Source organism: Aristolochia californica, unplaced genomic scaffold (assembly GCF_029961685.1).
Source record: "Aristolochia californica isolate CCGP_79_NKW_82.1479 unplaced genomic scaffold, dmAriCali1.0.hap1 SCAF_16, whole genome shotgun sequence".
Classification (NCBI taxonomy): Eukaryota; Viridiplantae; Streptophyta; class Magnoliopsida; order Piperales; family Aristolochiaceae; genus Aristolochia; species Aristolochia californica.
In genome coordinates, this window is record NW_027181837.1 from 13464624 (window position 1) to 13483720 (window position 19097).

Below are 19097 nucleotides of genomic sequence, written 5' to 3' on the forward strand. Positions count from 1 at the left end.
AGCCGCAGTCAATGATATCCGGAGAGCATTTTGCAACAAGTAGGTCTCTATAACTACTAAAAAAACACGTTTTTGATGATAAGCCAATTGGGAAGAGATATAAATCATGATTTCGATATTATTCTAAATACACCTCTTCGCTTCGTTCCCATAGAAAACCCAAAAGAGCTGTTCATGACTAGGGACTTCAAAAGGGCAAAACTCACCACCCATGTTTTCTGAAAAAACACCCAAGGGCATTTTCATCCCTCTTGCCTTATAAATCAACCTGGTGTAGAATAATCTCTATCACCTGGACAACATCCTTTGCTCTGTAAAGTCTCGTCAGGTAGTTCGGTACTATCCCCTCTCATGTCACGGAAGAAGAATATGTTTCCTGGACTCGAAGACGATCTGCCTTTCCTCTTCCATCACACCTCCGGCCTCTACAATCCGTTCCCCGAAGGCCAGTTAGATAACCCTCCCCATTCACACGTTTCGTCTGTCAAACGCCTTTTTTTTTCTGTGTTTTCGTTGATATGATTTTTCTTTCTTCTTCTGCAGGAGGGAAGCCTAAGCGGAGGAGGAGGAGGGGGCGCGCGGACGCTCCCGTGGCTGAACCGAAGAAGAGAAATCTCACCGTGGAGCAAGTGAACTTCCTGGAGATCAATTTCGGGAACGAACATAAGCTGGAATCCGCGAGGAAAGACCGGCTGGCCGCAGATTTGGGGCTAGCCCCTCGAACGGTGGCCGTCTGGTTTCAGAACAGGCGCGCAAGGTGGCGGAGCAAGCATTTGGAAGAGGAGTACTCCAGGCTGAAGGTCACCCATGAGACTGTCGTCATAGACAAGTGCCATCTCGAAGCCGAGGTAAATATATACATACCCTTTTTCTCATCTTCTGCACTGGATCATCCCCATTTTTCTACTCTTTTCCCCCTCTTCGGAAACAAGCTCTGAGCTAAAAAGACTGCGGACTCTGCAGGTGCTGAACCTTCGTGACCAACTCTCGAAAGCCGAGTCGGAGATAAAGAAGCTTGCTGGGAAGACCGAGAGAAGCTCCAGGCCGAGCTCTTCCTTATCCGTCGACGCAGATTATCCTGACCTCTTCGGGGAATTCCGAGCTGAAGAAAACCAGAGCTTGCTCTACATGCTTGAGAACAACCACATCAATGGTCTAGAATGGGCGAATCTATGCGGCTTATGATGTGAATATCATTGTTTGTAATAATTTTGTACGGTTCTTCTATCTTTGATCACTCCTTTCGTTCTCTTCTGTTTCTCCTTTGCTTTTTGGAATTACTGAATGTATATATTATGCGTTCTGAAATCTCAAGTGTCAGCCCACGTAAATTTGCTCAAATATTTTCCTATGGACGTTTCCGTATTCAGTTTATTTTATTTGCACCGTTAACGAAAATTTTGTTATAAAAAAATATTTTTCTTAAATAAAAAATAAGGTGACAAGTGTAATCTCTTAAAAGTGGTTCAAGTGTGAGAAAATTTTCATCAAATAATTTTTTTGCACACTTTTTTCTTTTATGCTTCAATTAAATTCGTTAAAATATTTCTAAAAAAATAAACTATATCCTTTGTACATAAAATCATAACTATGGCTAGTCAGTCATTTTGGGACGGGCATCCGGAACTCCACTAGAGCAACAACGTCTTTCTACTCCCGTCAACGGTTTCTATCAATCTTTATCCTCCGAGACCTCACCATTTTCGGTGCTTTAGAATTGATGTTGTAATTGAATGACGTTCTAAACCAATTGCTTGCGACGAATTTGGGCTGAGTGCGATGTGGAGTGGGATTAGACACCTGAAGTGAAGGCATGCATGAGCATTCGACTCAGAGGTGGGAATATCACCAGATTCACCCTACTCCACTGAAACTTGCTTACATTACACTACATCAGAAGAACAGTTCAGTTTATTTCCTTTTCTTTTTTGTAATTATAACACGAGACCTCAACTTAAGAGACATGAAGGATAAAGTCATTCTCTATTGAATTTAGGAGGGGATCTAAGGGTGGGACCCACCCTAAACCAGGAGGAGGATAACCTTGAATTACTCTTCATTTGCTCCTAAAAATGGAAGAGTACCGTCCGCTTTTAAGAGAAACATGACTCTGACCTCTCCCCATTTTCCATTATTACCGGATGGGTTTATGGGCACTGAGTAGGGGTGGCATCGAATCAAGCTGGTTCACGAATAGCCCGAACTCGATTCGATTCCAATAAACTTTCGACTCGTTTGCTACTAAACCCCAACAAAGCTTGGTTCGTTTCACGAGTTTGCGACGGTTTGTTTACTTAAAGAGTCGGGACCATACGGAAAACATTTCATCTCACAAAATTTTGACGGACGCAAACGGTGTTTTTCAGCTTCTCGGCCCGATCGTTCCACAGGCGTTGTGTTGGTTGAGCGTTGATCGTGATGTCAGCATATTTCCCTGTGCATCACGATTGGAGATATGGTGAGCAGAGGGGATGGACTGAAGAGGTAGGACTTGTACCTATTTAGATTCTTCAGAAACGAAGAAACACCTTTTGGGTGAGTAACCGTTGGAATTCATTGAGGCCTCCGTCATGCGTTCTCGGCTTTGCGGCATGTTAGAACATAGCCAATGCTGGTGCTAGGTGCACCATCATTGATTATGACGATGGGCGGCACCAAGGTGGTGACAGAGGCCAACGCAAGGCGTTGCTCTCTACGCGTGACTAGAGGTTGAAGACAAGCGTACGACTGAGCCGGTCAGGCTCAATTGACTGACTCGATAATTATAAAATAAAAAATAATATATATATTAAGCATGGGATTTGAACCCACAACCTTGACTTATATTTTTGTGAAATAACCTCTAAGTCAACTCACTTTTTTGAGTGTTATTGGGGGATACATTTACTCGATATTTTGAATAACTAGAAAATAAGTATGCTTGTTTTTTATGCTATTTCTCATTTAATTAATTGAAATTAAATAATTTTACACACACACATACACACACACATATATATATATATATATATATATATAAATGTATAAATACATATTTATGATCATTTTTATCTTATGAAAAATTTTATTTAGGATTTTATGCATATTTTTGTTGACATAAATATAAATAATTAATAATTGGCATAGATTTTATTCAATTATTTTGTTGTCATATTTTTTTTATATTTGAATAATTGAGTAATAGCCACAATAGTTTTAATTATAAAATTGTCCAGTCACATAAAATTAATGAAGTAAAAAATTATGATTAATTATAGAGATATAATAATTTAACCCCACAAGATAATTGTTATATTTAAGTGATTAATCAGGATGAAATAAAAATATTTAAAAAAATATTCTAGTTGCACACATGCCTAGAAAATTCATTTACAGATAAATTTTGATCCCATCATAAAGTGATATAAATCACTTACATGTGTTATAATTTAAAGCACCCACGAAAGATTTAATGATATGTTGATTTATTTGTTCGAATTTATTTACATTTGGTAAATATTCGATATTGTTGTTTATTTTGTTGTTCAAAGTATATATGTTCCAAATTTTAGTTCCTCGTATTATTTCTCTAGACCATTATAGTGATTGGAAGGAGAAAATTTTGGCTCGAGTTCCATTCCATTTATTGAAATATTTAAATCAAAGATAATTCGTTCGATTCCGATCTCGAACGAGAAAAAGGGAAATTAGTTTCTTTTCAGATTCGAGTTCGTCTTCGTTTGCATCTTCATCTTCAGTATCCAGCAGATCGAGCAACGCCCTTATATCTCCAATTTATTGTTTGGTTTCCAATTTTTTTGGCGGTACGATCTGTCTCCTTGTCCTTCTTCTTCAATATATCTACTCCAGCTTCTTGTCGTTCTGGATTTCTGATTCTTAAATTCATTTAGATCCCGAGTCCGGTTTCCCGTTGTTTTTCTGGAACTTCTGGATTTGCTAATACGAAAATGTTTGCAATGTTTTAGGGGATCGGTTTTTGTTACTAAATCTTTGACTGTTATTTTTGTTATTCGCCCTGTTTTTGGTTCTACGTAATTCCGTAGTCTCAAATTTATTTTGATGGAATAACATTTGCGGACAATTAGTGGAAAATGATCGAGTTACGCTTGCTTTACATATGAAGTATGGGAGGAGAAGTCATTTTTGTCATTATAAACTTTCCCTTGTTGTTTGATGCTCTCGAGAACAGATTCACTACTTTCTTGTTTCAGATTTTTTGCCTGTCCAAAGTATTTCCTCCGGTTTTATTTTGCAATGGTGATGCATTTTAGGCTGTTCTTAGCTGAAGGGTGACGCGGGGCGCGGTGGGCACATTTGTGTGATGGGTCTCGTCGAAATGCTCTCACTGCTGTTATGATGTACGCATTTGTGCTGAGGAAATGTCTCTGGAGCTCTTCAGGCGATTGGGGTCTTTCTGGGTTAATGAGGAGACGGGTGGTCCATCCTCACAGAAGCTTTCACCTTCGATGAGATTACATACAGAAAAAGAGGTCTATAGGCCTGGGGATACTGTTCTTGCAACTATTGAGATTTGTAATCCAAATGTTGCGAATGCAGACTTCTCGCTTCTGGTCGAAAACCTCAAGTTTGAAATTAAAGGAGTTGGGAAGCTTGATCCTCAATGGTTTAGCACGCAAATGCCATCATTCGTTTCAAAGCAAAGGAGAGGTATTCCGTTGCTTTTTTCTTCAGTGCGTTTGGAATCTTTAAAAAACTAGTTTTGTATTCTGTAATTGCATGCCTTCCACTTAGAAATTTCATCATGCTGTCAGAAAAGTAATAACTTGGCTTATAGTTTGTGTTAGCTGTTGTTTGTAGGGAATATATCATTTGTTTGATCAGTTGGACCCATGTTATATTTACATGTCATCCTTCGGTATTTTGTAGGTGAGTGTATCTTTTTGGACTGTACAACACCACCCATGGTCTCGAAGCTGATAGTTTCTTCTGGGTGCACTAAAACATGTGAGTTAGCTGCACAACTCTTCATGTCATATTGTTGATACTGTTCTTTTAAGTTTTAGAATTTGATGTACTAAGTCAAGCTGTACATAAGCTGTCGAGTGGTTTCTTTTTCTCATACTATTTGCTTTGAGAGGAAAATTCAGACCTAGTTGATGAGTTATTGGAGAAACAAAATAGACACAATGGGGGTAAAGAAGAACCTCAGAGAAGTCTATTTGAGTGTCTCTGGGGCACGCTGACAAGGTAGGACAGGCAGATGTTCTCTTTGGCAAGGATCTGCCTTCTCTGACAATATGACACTAGGGTACCAAAGACTAAGGCAACGTTAGCATATTTATTAAGAAGTTTCCATTTAGGTCCAAAGTCAATTTATGACATTCATAGCCCCTTCATGGTGAGCAAGGGAGAAAATTCTTGAACTAAGTCAATAAGGTATGCACCTTGGTCCCCATTAAACTTAACTTCCATGGAATCAGCTTGCTGTGAGATATTATCAAAATTTAACTTTGATGGACAAAGACTGGGAAACCAAGAAATCAACCAGAGAAGGAATAAAGATTTTGTCAAAATGGGAAATATGGAAGAAAGAGTGAAGAAATTGAAGAAGGAAAGAGAGAAGAAAGGAAAATAAGGAGAGTGACTTGTGGATAAGTTTCGTTGAGAGGAGAGCTTGAAAATGGGTCAAAGTACATAAATACCCCTATACACTTAAAGATATAAAATTACTTATATCTCTCATTATACATAATTAAAATGAATGAAACTAAGTCTAAAGACATAATCAAATATGTAGAATAAAACAATATAGAGAACAGAAACAATAGCTGATGTGAAATGAAGAAATTGCCCCTCTATTACATCTAAGGTTTTCTAACACTCCACCTCAAGTTGGAGCATATATGTCCATAAGTCTCAACTTGTCACAGAATATCATAAATTCACTTTTTCCCAATGCCTTAGTGAACACATCTCCAAGTTGATCTCTAGATCAAACATAGGGAGTGAATACTTCTTCATTGCAGCATCTTGAATTAAATGACAATCTATTTCAATGTGTTTCGTCCTTTCATGAAACACTGGATTAATGGCAATACATCTATTATTGCTCGATTCTCACATTACATAGTAATAAACTCCATTTGATGAAACCCCTACTCTCGTGTCACAATGCCTCCATTTCAACATCCATTATGACTTTGGTACATTTATATGAAATAGCATTATACACGCTACTTCCAACAAGTAATGATTTTTATGTTCAACTACTCTATTTTTTTGTGGAGTAAACACATACGACGATTCAAGAATAATACCATGACCTAGACAAAATACATCAAATTGTTGATTCATGAACTCAAGCCCATTATGAGTATGCAATACACTAATTGAAGTGGCAAACTGATTTTTTATTTCATTGTAGAAACTTTGAAATACATAAAAAACTTTAGTTTTCTCCGTAAGGAGATACATCCAAGTACATCTATTGAAATCATCAATAAACTAAAGAAAATACTTATAATTGAATAAACTAGATACATGACAAGGACCCCAAACATCAGAATGAACAACTTCAAATAAATGATTGCTTCTATGATGGGCGATAGGACACGCAGTTTGGTGATGCTTGCCCAACTGACACAATTCATACTAAAACGAAAGACTAGAAGGAAATGTAGGAAAAAGCTGAATCAGTTTTGCCAAAGATGGATGACCACAATGTCAGTGTCATTGTCGTGCAAATCATGTAAATGATTATCTGGCAAGTGGCTTTCCAAGTAATATAGTCCGCCCCTTTCACGAGCGGAACCAATTATCATCTTCGTTTGGATGTCCTAAAACACACAATCACACAATGAGTAGGATAAAAGGTTAATGAAAATTTCATCGATTTTGTTAACTGACTCACAGATAATATACTTAAGAGGAAATTTAGGAACTAATAGCGCAGACTGAGGAGACAAGAAAATGAAGCAGGAGTTTGAAGCCCAGAAAAAAGTTGACAGTAGGCTGCATGCAGAAACTACTGTTAGACCTCCCAACAAAGAGTGCCCAGTTGGTGTATCCAGAGCTGCCTATCTGGAGGTTCAAACAAAACTAGAAGGGTCATAGCTCTTGTCTATCTGAGTGTTACTTCTTTTTTTTTTGTCTATTTCTACATGAAATCTTCTAATTTTTTTTTTTTTTCAAAAGGCGAGAGTGATTTCAATAAGAGAGAGAGGCATCCCAAAAAAGGAGGGAAAGACCCACACGCAGAATTACATGAGAGTTAAATTACAATCACAACGAACAAAAGAACACCAGCCAACAGCAATAGCACAGTCAATGAACACCAAAGTGGAGGCATGAATTTAGTGTTGCCGAATAATCAACAGGAAGGGAAAAAGCCTCTTTTGTCAGCTTATCAGGATAACCATTCATGGCTCTTCAGTGTGAGGCCAAGAGATATTAAGAGACTTGGCAAGATCAGAGATTCCCTCCACTAAGTGAAGAAAGTGCTGCGGGCTGCAGTTGGTGTTGGGGGGTGTTTCATGAGCCAACCAGTAACAATGAGAGAGTTTCCCTCAATCACAATGGGGAGCTGAAGTGACTGGTGGTGATGTGGAGCCTGTGATGGAGGACAAAAGTCTCTGCCAGAAGAGAATCACCTGGCCAGGAGGAATCTTCCAATTGATGTCTTATACTTCTTGATTATTAGCCAGCTTGTCAGATATCTATGGCATGAAGTGCTTAATGCAACTTTTGAAATAAGAGAAACATAGTGCTTAATACACCACAACTTTACAAACCATGTGCTATTCTTTCTTTTTAAGAGTGACTTTGAAGTCTCAATTTTGTTTTGGGCATCTAATCTTTTGATTTTTTTTTATGCTGACAATTGATGTTAACGGTTATTGGTTCTCCTCACTTGCAGATATGTTTCGAATGGAACTACCTAAGAATATACCGCCATCATATCGTGGTTCAACTGTCCGTTATCTGTACTATGCTAGAAGTACTTTACTTGGGCATTGGCTGGCACTGGGAAATGATCATCCAAATAGAGAGCCCTTGAAAGATCTAGTTAAAACCGTTGGTTGCCTTTTGAGATCTTAAGTTTGTTATTGACAAAGATGTTCTCCTTTATCAATTTACTGTCTAATCATTTTAAATGTTATTAGCTATGTTTTGTTGTCATGTTGTTTTCATTTCTCTTTACATCTTTTAGTTGGTAGAAGTGTGCCTTTCAGAAGTTCCAGTATTATTGTGTGGTTTTTGAGTCAGTTATTGCTAATATTATTGGCATATTAAACTTTCAGGAAGTTCATGTTCCTTTACAAATATGGATCAGCCAGAAAAACAATGGTATGCTTACTGAAGATGGTCAAAATGATGGTACTTACTTTTCCTGATTTGGACTACAATTTTATATACTTTCTTGTCTGTGTACTACTGCCATCCACATTATATAAAATACCAGAAAAGAAAGTAACAATACTCATGTGAAAAATCTAAAACATGCTAGGTGCACATGCAGGAATTTTCCCTTCAGCAACCATTCAAATGGATATATACTGGAAAGAAAAAGAAGAGGACTCTGAATGGGTAACACCTCAAAACTCAATTTAACTTCTAAAAGTAGAGCAGATATGTATATTATTTTTTGGGCAATAACAGATATGTATGTTATATTTAATTGACCTTGATCTGTTATTTAAAAACATTGTCTTTGTCCTGAGCAGATCAGAGCTAATGAGTTAGATGGAATTGAAGAAGGCTATGATAGCTCTAGGGATGAGATCTCATCTGTCTCATCATATAATCCATCTAGAGCCAATCTCAGTAGGGACTTTGGAAGTTCTTTGTCACTACAATCGCAGGTACCAAGGCCTTCAAATAGGGACGACCCAAATGTCCAATTAGAACGGCTCAGTGTTTCATCATGTACAGTACTTCCTCAGTTTTCAGCGGCTGAGATACTACATGATTCAAGTGGGGGTAAGTGAGATCTATTATGAAAATATGCAGGGGCCATTTTATTCACTTAAAATATGCTCTTTCACAGTTACAATAGATGGTGTTATTGTCTTATTATTTGCTATGTAATAATTTTGGTCACTCTCAATATCTTTGGTATGACATTTTTTAATACGATGTCAAACTTTATTCCTGCTAGTTTCTTTTCATGTAATAAATTTTTTTACTTGGAAACAGATGTATTATCACTGGGAAAAAGGCCTGCTCATTCCTCAGGCATTCTCCCTCCAGGTCAGCAGACAAAATACCCAAATTCCCATTTTGCTAATGATGATGTGGGAGTTCCCTCAACTCCTGGAGCTGTGGAGCCTGTAGCATGTAAATCCTCGTACATTCTTTAACTTAAAATTTTTATGAATTGCTTGGTCCACTTTCAAGATATTCTTACTGTTGTTTGGATGCAAAGATTGGTAAGCTTATTATGAGAAAACATTTTCTGCAGCAGAAGGCTTCATTAGAGGAAGGTCTTACAACATCAGGATGGATGACCAAGTCCTACTACGGTTCTCCCCAAAAAACTCTGACTCAACTTATTATCTCGGTGATATGGTAAGCATGCAACAGAATCCTCTAAGTGTGTTGGGTATATATCCAAGATCTGATATATGTTTAATTTTCTGGCTACAGATTGGGGGCACACTTACTTTTTTTCATGAAGAAGGTGCAAGAAGATGCCTTGAGGTAGTCCTATTCTTTTTTCACAATTTCTTTATTTTTTTTTCAATAGAACAGCATAGGATCATATAACATTTTTTTTTTTTTTTTTGGGGGTGGGGGAGGAGGTGATTGATCATGTCTCTTTAAGAGGGGAAATTAACTCCTTCGGCAACCAAAGGGCAAGTGACAATTTTATGAAGCTAAACAATACTTATAAAATCCTGATGACCTATGTATTGAAATGGATGCATGAGCATGAATGTGGGTGAGGAAAACTTGGTTTTTACAGTTCAAGGGTGAACACATCCTTATATTGAATCATCTGGTGAACCGCTTATAATTCCACTGCAACAGGTGTCGATGTTTTCACAACTATGACACTCTGCATCCATGATTTCTTGTTGCTGTCTCATGTTTCAAATCATTTTTATTGATAAGGGATCATTTAGCCTGTATGTAAAGTTATTATGTTTGTTCACCATTCTGTTTAGTTACCATAAGTAGAATGTTAATACTTTCAGGTGTTCATAACTCTGGAGACTTCAGAATCTATTATCCAGCCTTATATCCATTCACAGAAAAATCCTCCCTCAATTACAAAGGTACCGCTATTGTATTTCTGCAATATTTTAAGCCGGACGATGATGTTTTCATTTTATATCTTAAACCCAACTTTTAGGGAATTGAAACACGTCTTTCATGTCTGAAATGTGGAACTATTGATATCTGTTCAATCCGATTTTCTAGATTCTATGGATAAACATAATTTATGCTTCTAGTGAATTTATTATTTAAATGATAACTCTATTTTGTTGACAAGTTTACTTCATTGGCGGACAATTTTGTTATTTCTGTTGTTGGATTTGTTGTGCTAGGTGCTTTAAGTAGATATTGTTTTTTTCTCTAGCTCATTCACTTTTTCATTGACTTTGTTTTAATTTTTTAAACATGTTTGGAGTTTTTAATCTAGAAATGGTATATTTCTTGTGTCTTTGGACATTCTTGGAGTTGGAAGTTTCCTTGCCATAGAGGAGTTAGTGAGTATAACCCTATATAGGCTAAAATCTTGTGGCTAATTGTTGGAAAAAAGCCTCTGAACTTCAACTAGTCATTTTGGGATGGATTTAGACCCAACTTTTGTTTTAAATGAAGCTATATAGAGTTTATTAGAGAGAGAAGGGTATTCACTACCTCCCCAACATGATTGGGAAGCAAAGAAGGGAAAAATTACAACTTCAAAAGCTTCCAAAACCCTGGGATAAGAAAAGAAAAATAAGACAAGGGAGAGAGCTTATAGCCATAGCCGATAGAGAGGGCCTTCCCATACAAGGCTGTCAGCAATCAAGAGCAGGCGTCTTGGTTTCCAATACGTTTAACCCTTGTCAAAATCCGAGACATCTTATGTGTAATATTCTGTAATGTTACCTTAATTCAGGAGAGTAGATGTCTCGCTCCCCCTGAAACCCTGAGACATCTCAGTGAGAAGCTCACCTTGTCAGCAAATGCATAGGCCGATTTTGACGTGTAATCTAGACCCGAATTTGACATGGTAACTATGCAGGATACCTATTTGGGGAGGCCTAGTTTATGCTTTCTATTTGTTTGTTTAGGCCTAAGGAGGAGTATCAATATGAATAATCCCACATAAGTTAAAAGTCTGGGAAAATCTTGGGTTCGTTTTTTAGGAAAAGGCGTCTTAATTTTGGTTTGTCATTTTGAGATAGATCTGGATCCAACTTTAACATGTGGCTTGGTTGAGTCTTTTGGATCTAACACTAGCCACATAATTTAATTAGGTAATTTTCATCTGCATTATGATTCTGTTGTAGAAACATTAGTGGCATATCTTATAATTAAGTAGATGAGTGGCACATCTTGTAATTATGTAGGATTGTAAGTTCCTTTTTTTCCCACTTGTAATAGGGTTTCGAACCCTCATCTATAAATAAAAAGGGGGGGGGGGGGGGGGGGGGGGGTGTGCTCATATCCAATTAGCTCCCTTTATGTGGAAAAACCTTAACCTCTACAATTTGAGCTCTCCTTCTCAAATCTAGTCTTCTCCTCTTTTCTTCTTCTTCCCTCATACTCTACCTTCTTTTAGACATAAAACCCTAGAATCTAAGATGATATCAGAGCAGGGATTCTAGGGTTTTAATTTAACTGATCAAAAGTAAAGTGAAGTTGAAGTTTTGAAGGCATGAAATGGGTCGTTGTTGTCAACTCATTTCCAAAAAAAAAAAAAAAAAAACTCGTGAATGGTGCTTATGCTAAAAAAAAATTCCAGCAATTCTCTTGTTTCAATTAGGTTCCTAAATCATCTTCTTTTGTGTTTTGAATTCTCAATAATCCATGTTTATGCTTCCTTTGATGTTCTTCAAATTGAAATTCCTACTTTCTAAATAAAAAAAATAAAAAAAGAAAAAATCGTTTTTGAGACCCTTGAGAGCTGAAATCTAGTGTTTTGAATTTTTGATCATATGGCTTCAAAATTGTGTTAAATTGATGCCATAAATTTCTGATCATATTTTTGAAAATTCCACTGGTGAATTCTTATTAGAATTACTAGATTGATGTTTATTTTATCAATTTTGAGTCATCAAACCCTAAATTAGGTTTCTAGTTCATGGCTGAATGAAAAATTGATTTATTTCAAGTGTTTGATTCACCTAAGGATTTTGAATTTTTCGTGGGTATATTAGTCTTGAATTATTGCCTAATCTAGGCAACCATGATGAAATTGAATCAAAGTTCATGTCTTTCTAATTTTTCAAGCATGTTGGGTATGCATATATGCTGAAAATTGTGATGCTAATTTTTTTTGTTTTTCAGCTATTGTGTTACTTCATGGAAAATGATTAATTCCCCTCCTTAAGTTCAAATTGTATTAGTGTTATTCTCTTGGAACACTAGAGTTTTTTTGAGTGGTTGTATAAGTTCACACAAATCCCCCTCCTATGCTGATTTTAGCAAACATGATCCCTTGAGAATCACCACTATTCCATTCAAGGGTCTTAAGTAATTTTTCATCATGGTCCAAATCAGTAAAAAGTTTCTAATTACAAGAGATCTTGATGGACACTTGATTCAACCATCTCTTAGTGAAGATTAAAAGTAGTTGAAGGATGACACATTAGTCATAAGCTGGTTGGTAAATAGCATAGATGAATCTGTTGCTAACAACTTTTTTCACTTGAATACAGCCCAGGAAATTTGGGACACTTGTTCTACACTTTATTCCACTCCTGACAGCCCTCAAAAGGTTTATGATATTTTTCAGGAGATGTGTAAGACAAAGCACGGGGGAAAGTTTATGAATATTGCTAGATTCTGAGGGCTTCTACAAGAGTAGAAAGTTTTTCAACCATATTCAACTGATATAGCAACTCCAGAGAAACAGAGAGAAGATTTTGTCTCTGCCATATGGCTTGCAAATTTACAGCCTAATTTGGATGTTACAAAATCTCAAGTACTCAGTTCTTCTGCAAGACCCTCTTTTAATGATGTGTGTGCTGCCATGCTTAGGATTTCAGTCAAGGGATTCACCTTTTAGCCGGAATAAATAGAAATTTCAGTAATGTTCTCCTGAGGAAGATGGAGTAGTAACTTTGGAAGAGGCCGAGGAAGATGTGATAGATCATATGGTAATGGTAGAGGAAGCGGTGGTTGTGATTGCACCTATAATGCCCACAAATTTTGGTTAGAACAAGAAGTGCACTTTTTTGGTTTTAATACCCACTTGGTAGATAAGTGCTGGAATTTACACAATAAACAAGATTTTTAAGGTTAATCAAGCCTCCACCTTTACAACAGTAGCCAACAATTAAGTGCCCTCGGATCCTCCTAAAGGAAGATGGCCCTTACAGAAGGAGGAATATGATTTCATACAGAAATTTAAAACATTCATGGGTGGTCCCTCAAGTGCACCTACCACTACCGTTGCTACCATTGGACATCACGAAACTGGTGATTAGTAGCGGCCATGAGAGATGAGGTATTTACTTTCTAGATCATTCAATTCTGACAGTTGTAGCAACAAGAAATAAAGAAGCAATTCAATGGCATAACCAGTTGGGTCATCCATCATTGTCAAGTTTAAAAATATTAGTTCCTTCAGTTAAATCTGTTTCTACATTACCTTGTGAGTTTTTTGAGCTTGGAAAACATCACAAATCTGTTTTTCAACCTAGACATAACAATGTGTCTTCCTGTCCTTTTACTCTAGTTCATTTTGATGTTTGGGGACTTGTTAATATCCCGAATATTTCACACTCAAGTCTTTTGTGATGTTTGTGGATGATTATAGTGGAGTTACTTCGTTATATTTGATGAAAGATAGATCTAAAGTGTTTTCTATTTTTAATTCCTCATGTGCTATGGTTGAAACATAGTTTCAGAAGAAAATTCAGGTTTTAAGGTTTGATAATGCTAAATATTACTTTTCTTCTCAGTTTCAAACTCGTTGTCAACAAAAGGGTATTATTCTTCAATCCTCATGTGCCTACACACCTCAATAGAATGGTGTTTTAGAAAAGAAGACTAAGCACCTTATTGAAGTTGCCAGGGTACTCATGTTATCCATGAATGTCCCACAATATTATTGGCCATATGGTGTACATATAGTTTGTCTTCTGATTAATCGTATGCCTTCAAGTGTGTTACATGATCATACACCATTCTCAAAACTGTTTACTGATGCATTCCCTTTTCCCTTAACTTCTCGTGTATTTGGATATGTTTCGTTTGTGTATACTTTGGGTCCCCACCAAAGTAAGTTCAGTCCAAGTGTATCTTTCTGGATTATTCAAAAATTCAAAGGGGGTATATATGTTACTCTCCTACCATAAGGAAAACCTTTGTTTCTGCTGATGTCAAATTCTTTTAAGATCGACCATATTTTTCAGTTGGTTCTCCGCTTGGTTTTCCAACTTCTGCAGGGATGCCCAGACCAGTTATCTCATTGGACCAAAATATTCCACTAGAAGAACTACCATATACATCAGCATCCGAGACTTCTCTCTCTCCTGCTGTAAATCACTCACTTATGGAGTCTCCAGATATTCCTTTGGTACACTCACTTCCACCTTCTCTTATTGTGTATGGACCTTCTTATGACACTAGACCTATTGCTCTTTGTAAAGAACTTCGTTCTTGTACCTTTCACCCTATTGCACATTCTATTCAGTCATCAGTTGTGTGTTCTTCATAGCTGCAGTATCATCATTTATCATACCTTCCACTTATGAAAAGACCTCAAAAGATCCAAGGTGGAAAGCTGCCATGGATGAAGAAATGCTAGTAATGTATAAGAATCATACTTGAAGTTGTCCTCTCTTCCCCCATCTAAGAAGGTAGTTGGTTGCTAATGGGTACTTTATACTGAAATATAACCTTTATGGTACAATCGCTAGAAACAAGACAAGGTTAGTTGCTAAAGGATATACACAATCCTACAGTATGGACTATGATGAAACCTTCTCTCCCGTGGCCAAAAGTTGAATTTTGTGGAGGTTCTTATTTCTCTTGCGGCAAATTTTAAATGGTCTATCTATTAGTTAGATGTTAGAAATGCTTTTCTGAATGGTGATTTATTGGAGGAGGTTTATATGATTCAACCATCTAGTTATGTGGTCGAGGGGGATTAAATATGCCATTTGAATAAGGTTATTTACGGGTTGAAACACTCTTCGTACCCGGTTTTACAAGTTTACAACAGTTTTTAGCCGCTTTGGATTCGCAATATGTGAAAGTGATCTCTCGGTTTTTACAAAAACAACTATAAAAGGTATGATTCTTATAACTGTTTATGTTGATGACATTATTATCATAGGTAGTGACACTAGAGGGATTCATCGAGTGAAGAAAGATTTGAATAAGGAGTTTCAAACCAAAGACCTAGGATTACTCAAATATTTCTTGGGTATAGAATTTCTTCAATCCAGTTATGATATAATTTTGTTTCAAAGGAAGTATGTCCTTGATCTATTAAAAGAAACTGGAATGCATGGGTATAAACTAGTCGATACACCTATGGGACCCAATGTTAAGCTATGTGCTGAATCAGGTGATAATGTTGATTTTGGCAGATTCTAACGATTGGTAAGAAAACTGATCTATCTCACGGTTACAAGACCAGATATCTCTTATTTTATAACTATCATCAACCAATTTATGTATCAACCTCGACAGGCTTATTGGATGGCATTGAAGAGGATTCTCCAATATTTAAAGAAAAATCCAGGTCATGGATTGTAATGGGCATACCTATTTCGATAGTTTTGTAGATGCAGATTGGGCTAGTTCTCCTAATGATAGAAAGTCGACTTCTGGTTATTATATAGCTATAGGAGAAAATCTGTTCACTTTGAGAAGCAAAAAATAAAGTGTTGTGGAAAGACTAAGTGCTGAGGCAAAATACAAGACCATGGCACATGTAGTGAGATATTATTTCTTAAGTCATTAATGACGAAATTTGGGTTCAAAATAACCAAACCATACAACTCCATTGTGACAATCAGGCGGCAATTCACATTGCGGCATAATCTTCCATGAAAGAACAAAACATATTGAGATAGATTGTTATTTTGTTCTAGAAAAATTATAATTTCGTGTCATATCTAAGTAGTAAATTCCTGAAAATAATCAACTGGGATATTTTTATAAAGGCTATTGCAGTAGGACCTCTCTCTATCACTTGTTCCAAATTGGGAGTATTTGATGTGACTGCACCAGTTTGAGGGGGAGTGTTGAAGAAGCATTAATGGCATATCTTGTAATTAAGTAGATAAGTGGCACAACTTGTAATTATATAGGATTTTAAGTTCCGTTTTTTCTTTCACTTCTACTGTTCATATACCCAACGAAGCTCCCCTTGTGTCAAAAAACCTTAATCTCTTCAACTCGAGCTCTCCTTTTCAAACTTAGTTTTCTCCTCTCTTCTTCTCTTTTTTTTTTCTTCTTCTTCCCTCTTTCTTCTTCATCCCTTTTCTGTCCTTCATGATCCTGACTTATTCTTTCGAATAAGGGTTCTACTTGGAGTTATTTGTTTCTGATTCCGCAGGTTCAGAGTGACCACTATGAGGTAGTTGCAGACTTGTTGCAGACTAGCTTTCTTTTCTCCATCCCCATGGATGGGCCAATGACCTTTTCAACACCTCACGTTTCTGTCAGATGGGCACTCCGTTTCGAATTCTTTACCACTCCCAAGAATGTTGATTGGACAAGGTACATTCTATATCATAAGATATGTGACCATTGTCATCCTGTATATTTTGTTTTAACTAAGCCATTTTAACAATCTTTTTCCATTTTATTGTCTTTCTTGACAGGTATGAGCATCCCCTCCTTGTAGATGGAAGAGAAAAGAGTGAGTGGGTTCTTCCAATAACAGTTCATACCCCTTCTCCTCGGGCGCAGGGTGCTAAAAATGAAAAACCTTCGTCTCTTGGAGAGGTTTGGGTCCATTCCTGAAGGTAAACCATATTAAATTGAATCTGTCTCTCGTGTTTCAGTTCTTAATTCAAAGTTATCTGTGTAAAAGGTTTTTCACAAAATTCATTTTTCCAATGTAAATGTACTATTTCACTATAACTATTGGTATTTCACTGTCCTTGTACAATAAAAATGCAAAGTAGCATTAGGTTCATGAGAATAACTAGGATATCTCAATATTATCATTATTACATTGGAAGGAAAGCAAATTGTTTTCACTATATTTTATCTTTATTTATGGAACCTTTAAGTTCTAACAACGGATTCTGGTAGCTCATAATATATGCTTTATGTGACATCCTAGTGTTTGTTTTGATCATGACAGCCATAATCAACGGAACCGAAAAACTGCACCAGCTTTTCTTTCCAGCTTGCAATTGTAGCCCGACTGAAGTAGGGACTCGGCAAAGAGGCCAAAGACACAAGATGAAAATCAAGAGGAACTTATGTCCATCCCTAGGTGAATTGGCATTTTGTGAGACAGCATTTTTTGGACTTCCGTGCATAGTTTTATCCTAGAAGCTGTAGAATTTTCATTTTCCCCCCCTTAGTTAACGTTACAAAATTGATGTCATTTTCCATATAGAGAAAAACGGGCCTTTTTGGTGGGTGACCAGAGGCCATTCACCTTAAATGTAAGGGGAAATGGGATACCTATTGCGGCAATACGAGCTTCATGGAATGCCACTACCACCCCCAAATTGGATGGGTTTTCTGATTGTGTATAAAAATGACAAGAAGGTATACTTAAAGTGACTATTAGCCAGCGTCCATTCTGAAGGTAGGCGTTCACGTGCAAGTGAAAATGGTACTGATATATGTAATAAGTAGCAAGATTCAGCTTTGAAAAGATAAAGAGGCATTTGTGTATTTCTTGGTACCTATTTTTTGTTTGTTCTTCATAAAGTGGACTTCTTCCAGAATTTTTTGAGTGAAAACCTTGGATTGAGATGTTAAAGCACAGATTTGTTCTACTTGTATTCACCTTTTGTTCCAGGGATTTGTAATCGTTTCAGAAATAACTCATGAATTACTCCATGTTAGTAGCCAACTACTGGAAGGCAACTACTGGAAGAAGCATCGTGTAGCTTTAGACAATTACCTGGTCCGCCTCAGCCATGGATTTCAGATAGCAGAATCACATATTAAGTTTGGACTGAAATGGTTTCCAGGTGTGCGGAATTGTAATGTAAACTCAACATTTTCAAGTGAATTATTCATAAGTGAGCCAATAAAAGTATGCCAAATTACAGAAGAGAAATACTCCAAATAGCTCTGGAGAACACAACAGAAACAGAGAAACCGGTGAAAGGTTGAAGCATCAAGCGAGTGCCAAGTTGAGAGCGCTGTAAACATCAACCCCAATTTGAGCTTCAGCTTTCTCTAAGTCAGTTGACGTTTGTTATGTTTTCTTCCATGATTTTGTTCGATTCTTGAGATGTTCAACAGTTTTTTCATTGACAACGTCTTCATTGGACTTATTGACACAATCCATATATACCTCATTCTTCCAAATCCCATTGGGCAACTTGTTCCCTATATTGACCTGCTTGACCAAGACATCGAGCATTTGGCTGTCTTCTTCGAAGGTTTAAGTGTCATATGATCGAGCAGTTGGTTGTCTTCTTACAACTATTTATAATCTAAATCCGAGATGATCCACATGGAAAAAACTTTATCAGACAACCATTACCCGTTACAGAAATACAAACCACAAAACATAAACTACCATGTGGTGGATATTTATAATACTCGAATCTCCTCACCACATGGCAAAATCATTCCATAACACTTCAAACTTTTTTAATAACATTTTTAAAAATTTTAAAATTAATAAAATAATTTCCATTGCAGATGCACTAAACAATGCAAAAACACATACATTGAGTCCAAATTCACTGAACAACACTAGTAGAGCCCCATATGACTTCACAATCACTACGAATTGTACCTCATCAAAGATGGGGGTTGGG

The 19097-nt window shown here is 36.8% G+C and overlaps 2 protein-coding genes across 6 annotated transcripts; both read left to right on the forward strand.

Moving 5' to 3' along the window:
• Positions 1 to 307: 307 nt before the first annotated feature.
• Positions 308 to 1230, forward strand: LOC137953949 (homeobox-leucine zipper protein ATHB-40-like). Its single transcript, XM_068801516.1, has 3 exons — positions 308 to 445; positions 544 to 848; positions 964 to 1230. Exons 1-3 carry the CDS (start codon positions 352 to 354, stop codon positions 1183 to 1185), a joined length of 621 nt encoding a protein of 206 aa, XP_068657617.1. The 5' UTR covers positions 308 to 351; the 3' UTR covers positions 1186 to 1230.
• A 2359-nt stretch (positions 1231 to 3589) lies between these two features.
• Positions 3590 to 18087, forward strand: LOC137953151 (uncharacterized). Of its 5 annotated transcripts, XR_011112349.1 has the most exons (15): positions 3590 to 3803; positions 4272 to 4668; positions 4888 to 4965; positions 7877 to 8034; positions 8262 to 8337; positions 8468 to 8547; positions 8685 to 8940; positions 9157 to 9297; positions 9422 to 9528; positions 9607 to 9660; positions 10158 to 10238; positions 16694 to 16857; positions 16962 to 17105; positions 17450 to 17584; positions 17711 to 18087. XR_011112349.1 is itself a non-coding variant. In XM_068800396.1 (14 exons), the coding sequence occupies exons 2-13, from the start codon at positions 4380 to 4382 to the stop codon at positions 17101 to 17103; spliced, it is 1626 nt and encodes a 541-aa protein (XP_068656497.1). In that variant the 5' UTR covers positions 3590 to 3803; positions 4272 to 4379; the 3' UTR covers positions 17104 to 17105; positions 17450 to 18087. The 5 variants fall into 5 exon arrangements, 4 of the variants coding, with proteins under 4 accessions (XP_068656497.1, XP_068656500.1, XP_068656499.1 ...); XM_068800396.1 differs by having other exon boundaries at positions 17450 to 18087; XM_068800399.1 differs by having other exon boundaries at positions 8480 to 8547; positions 17450 to 18087.
• Positions 18088 to 19097: the final 1010 nt, after the last annotated feature.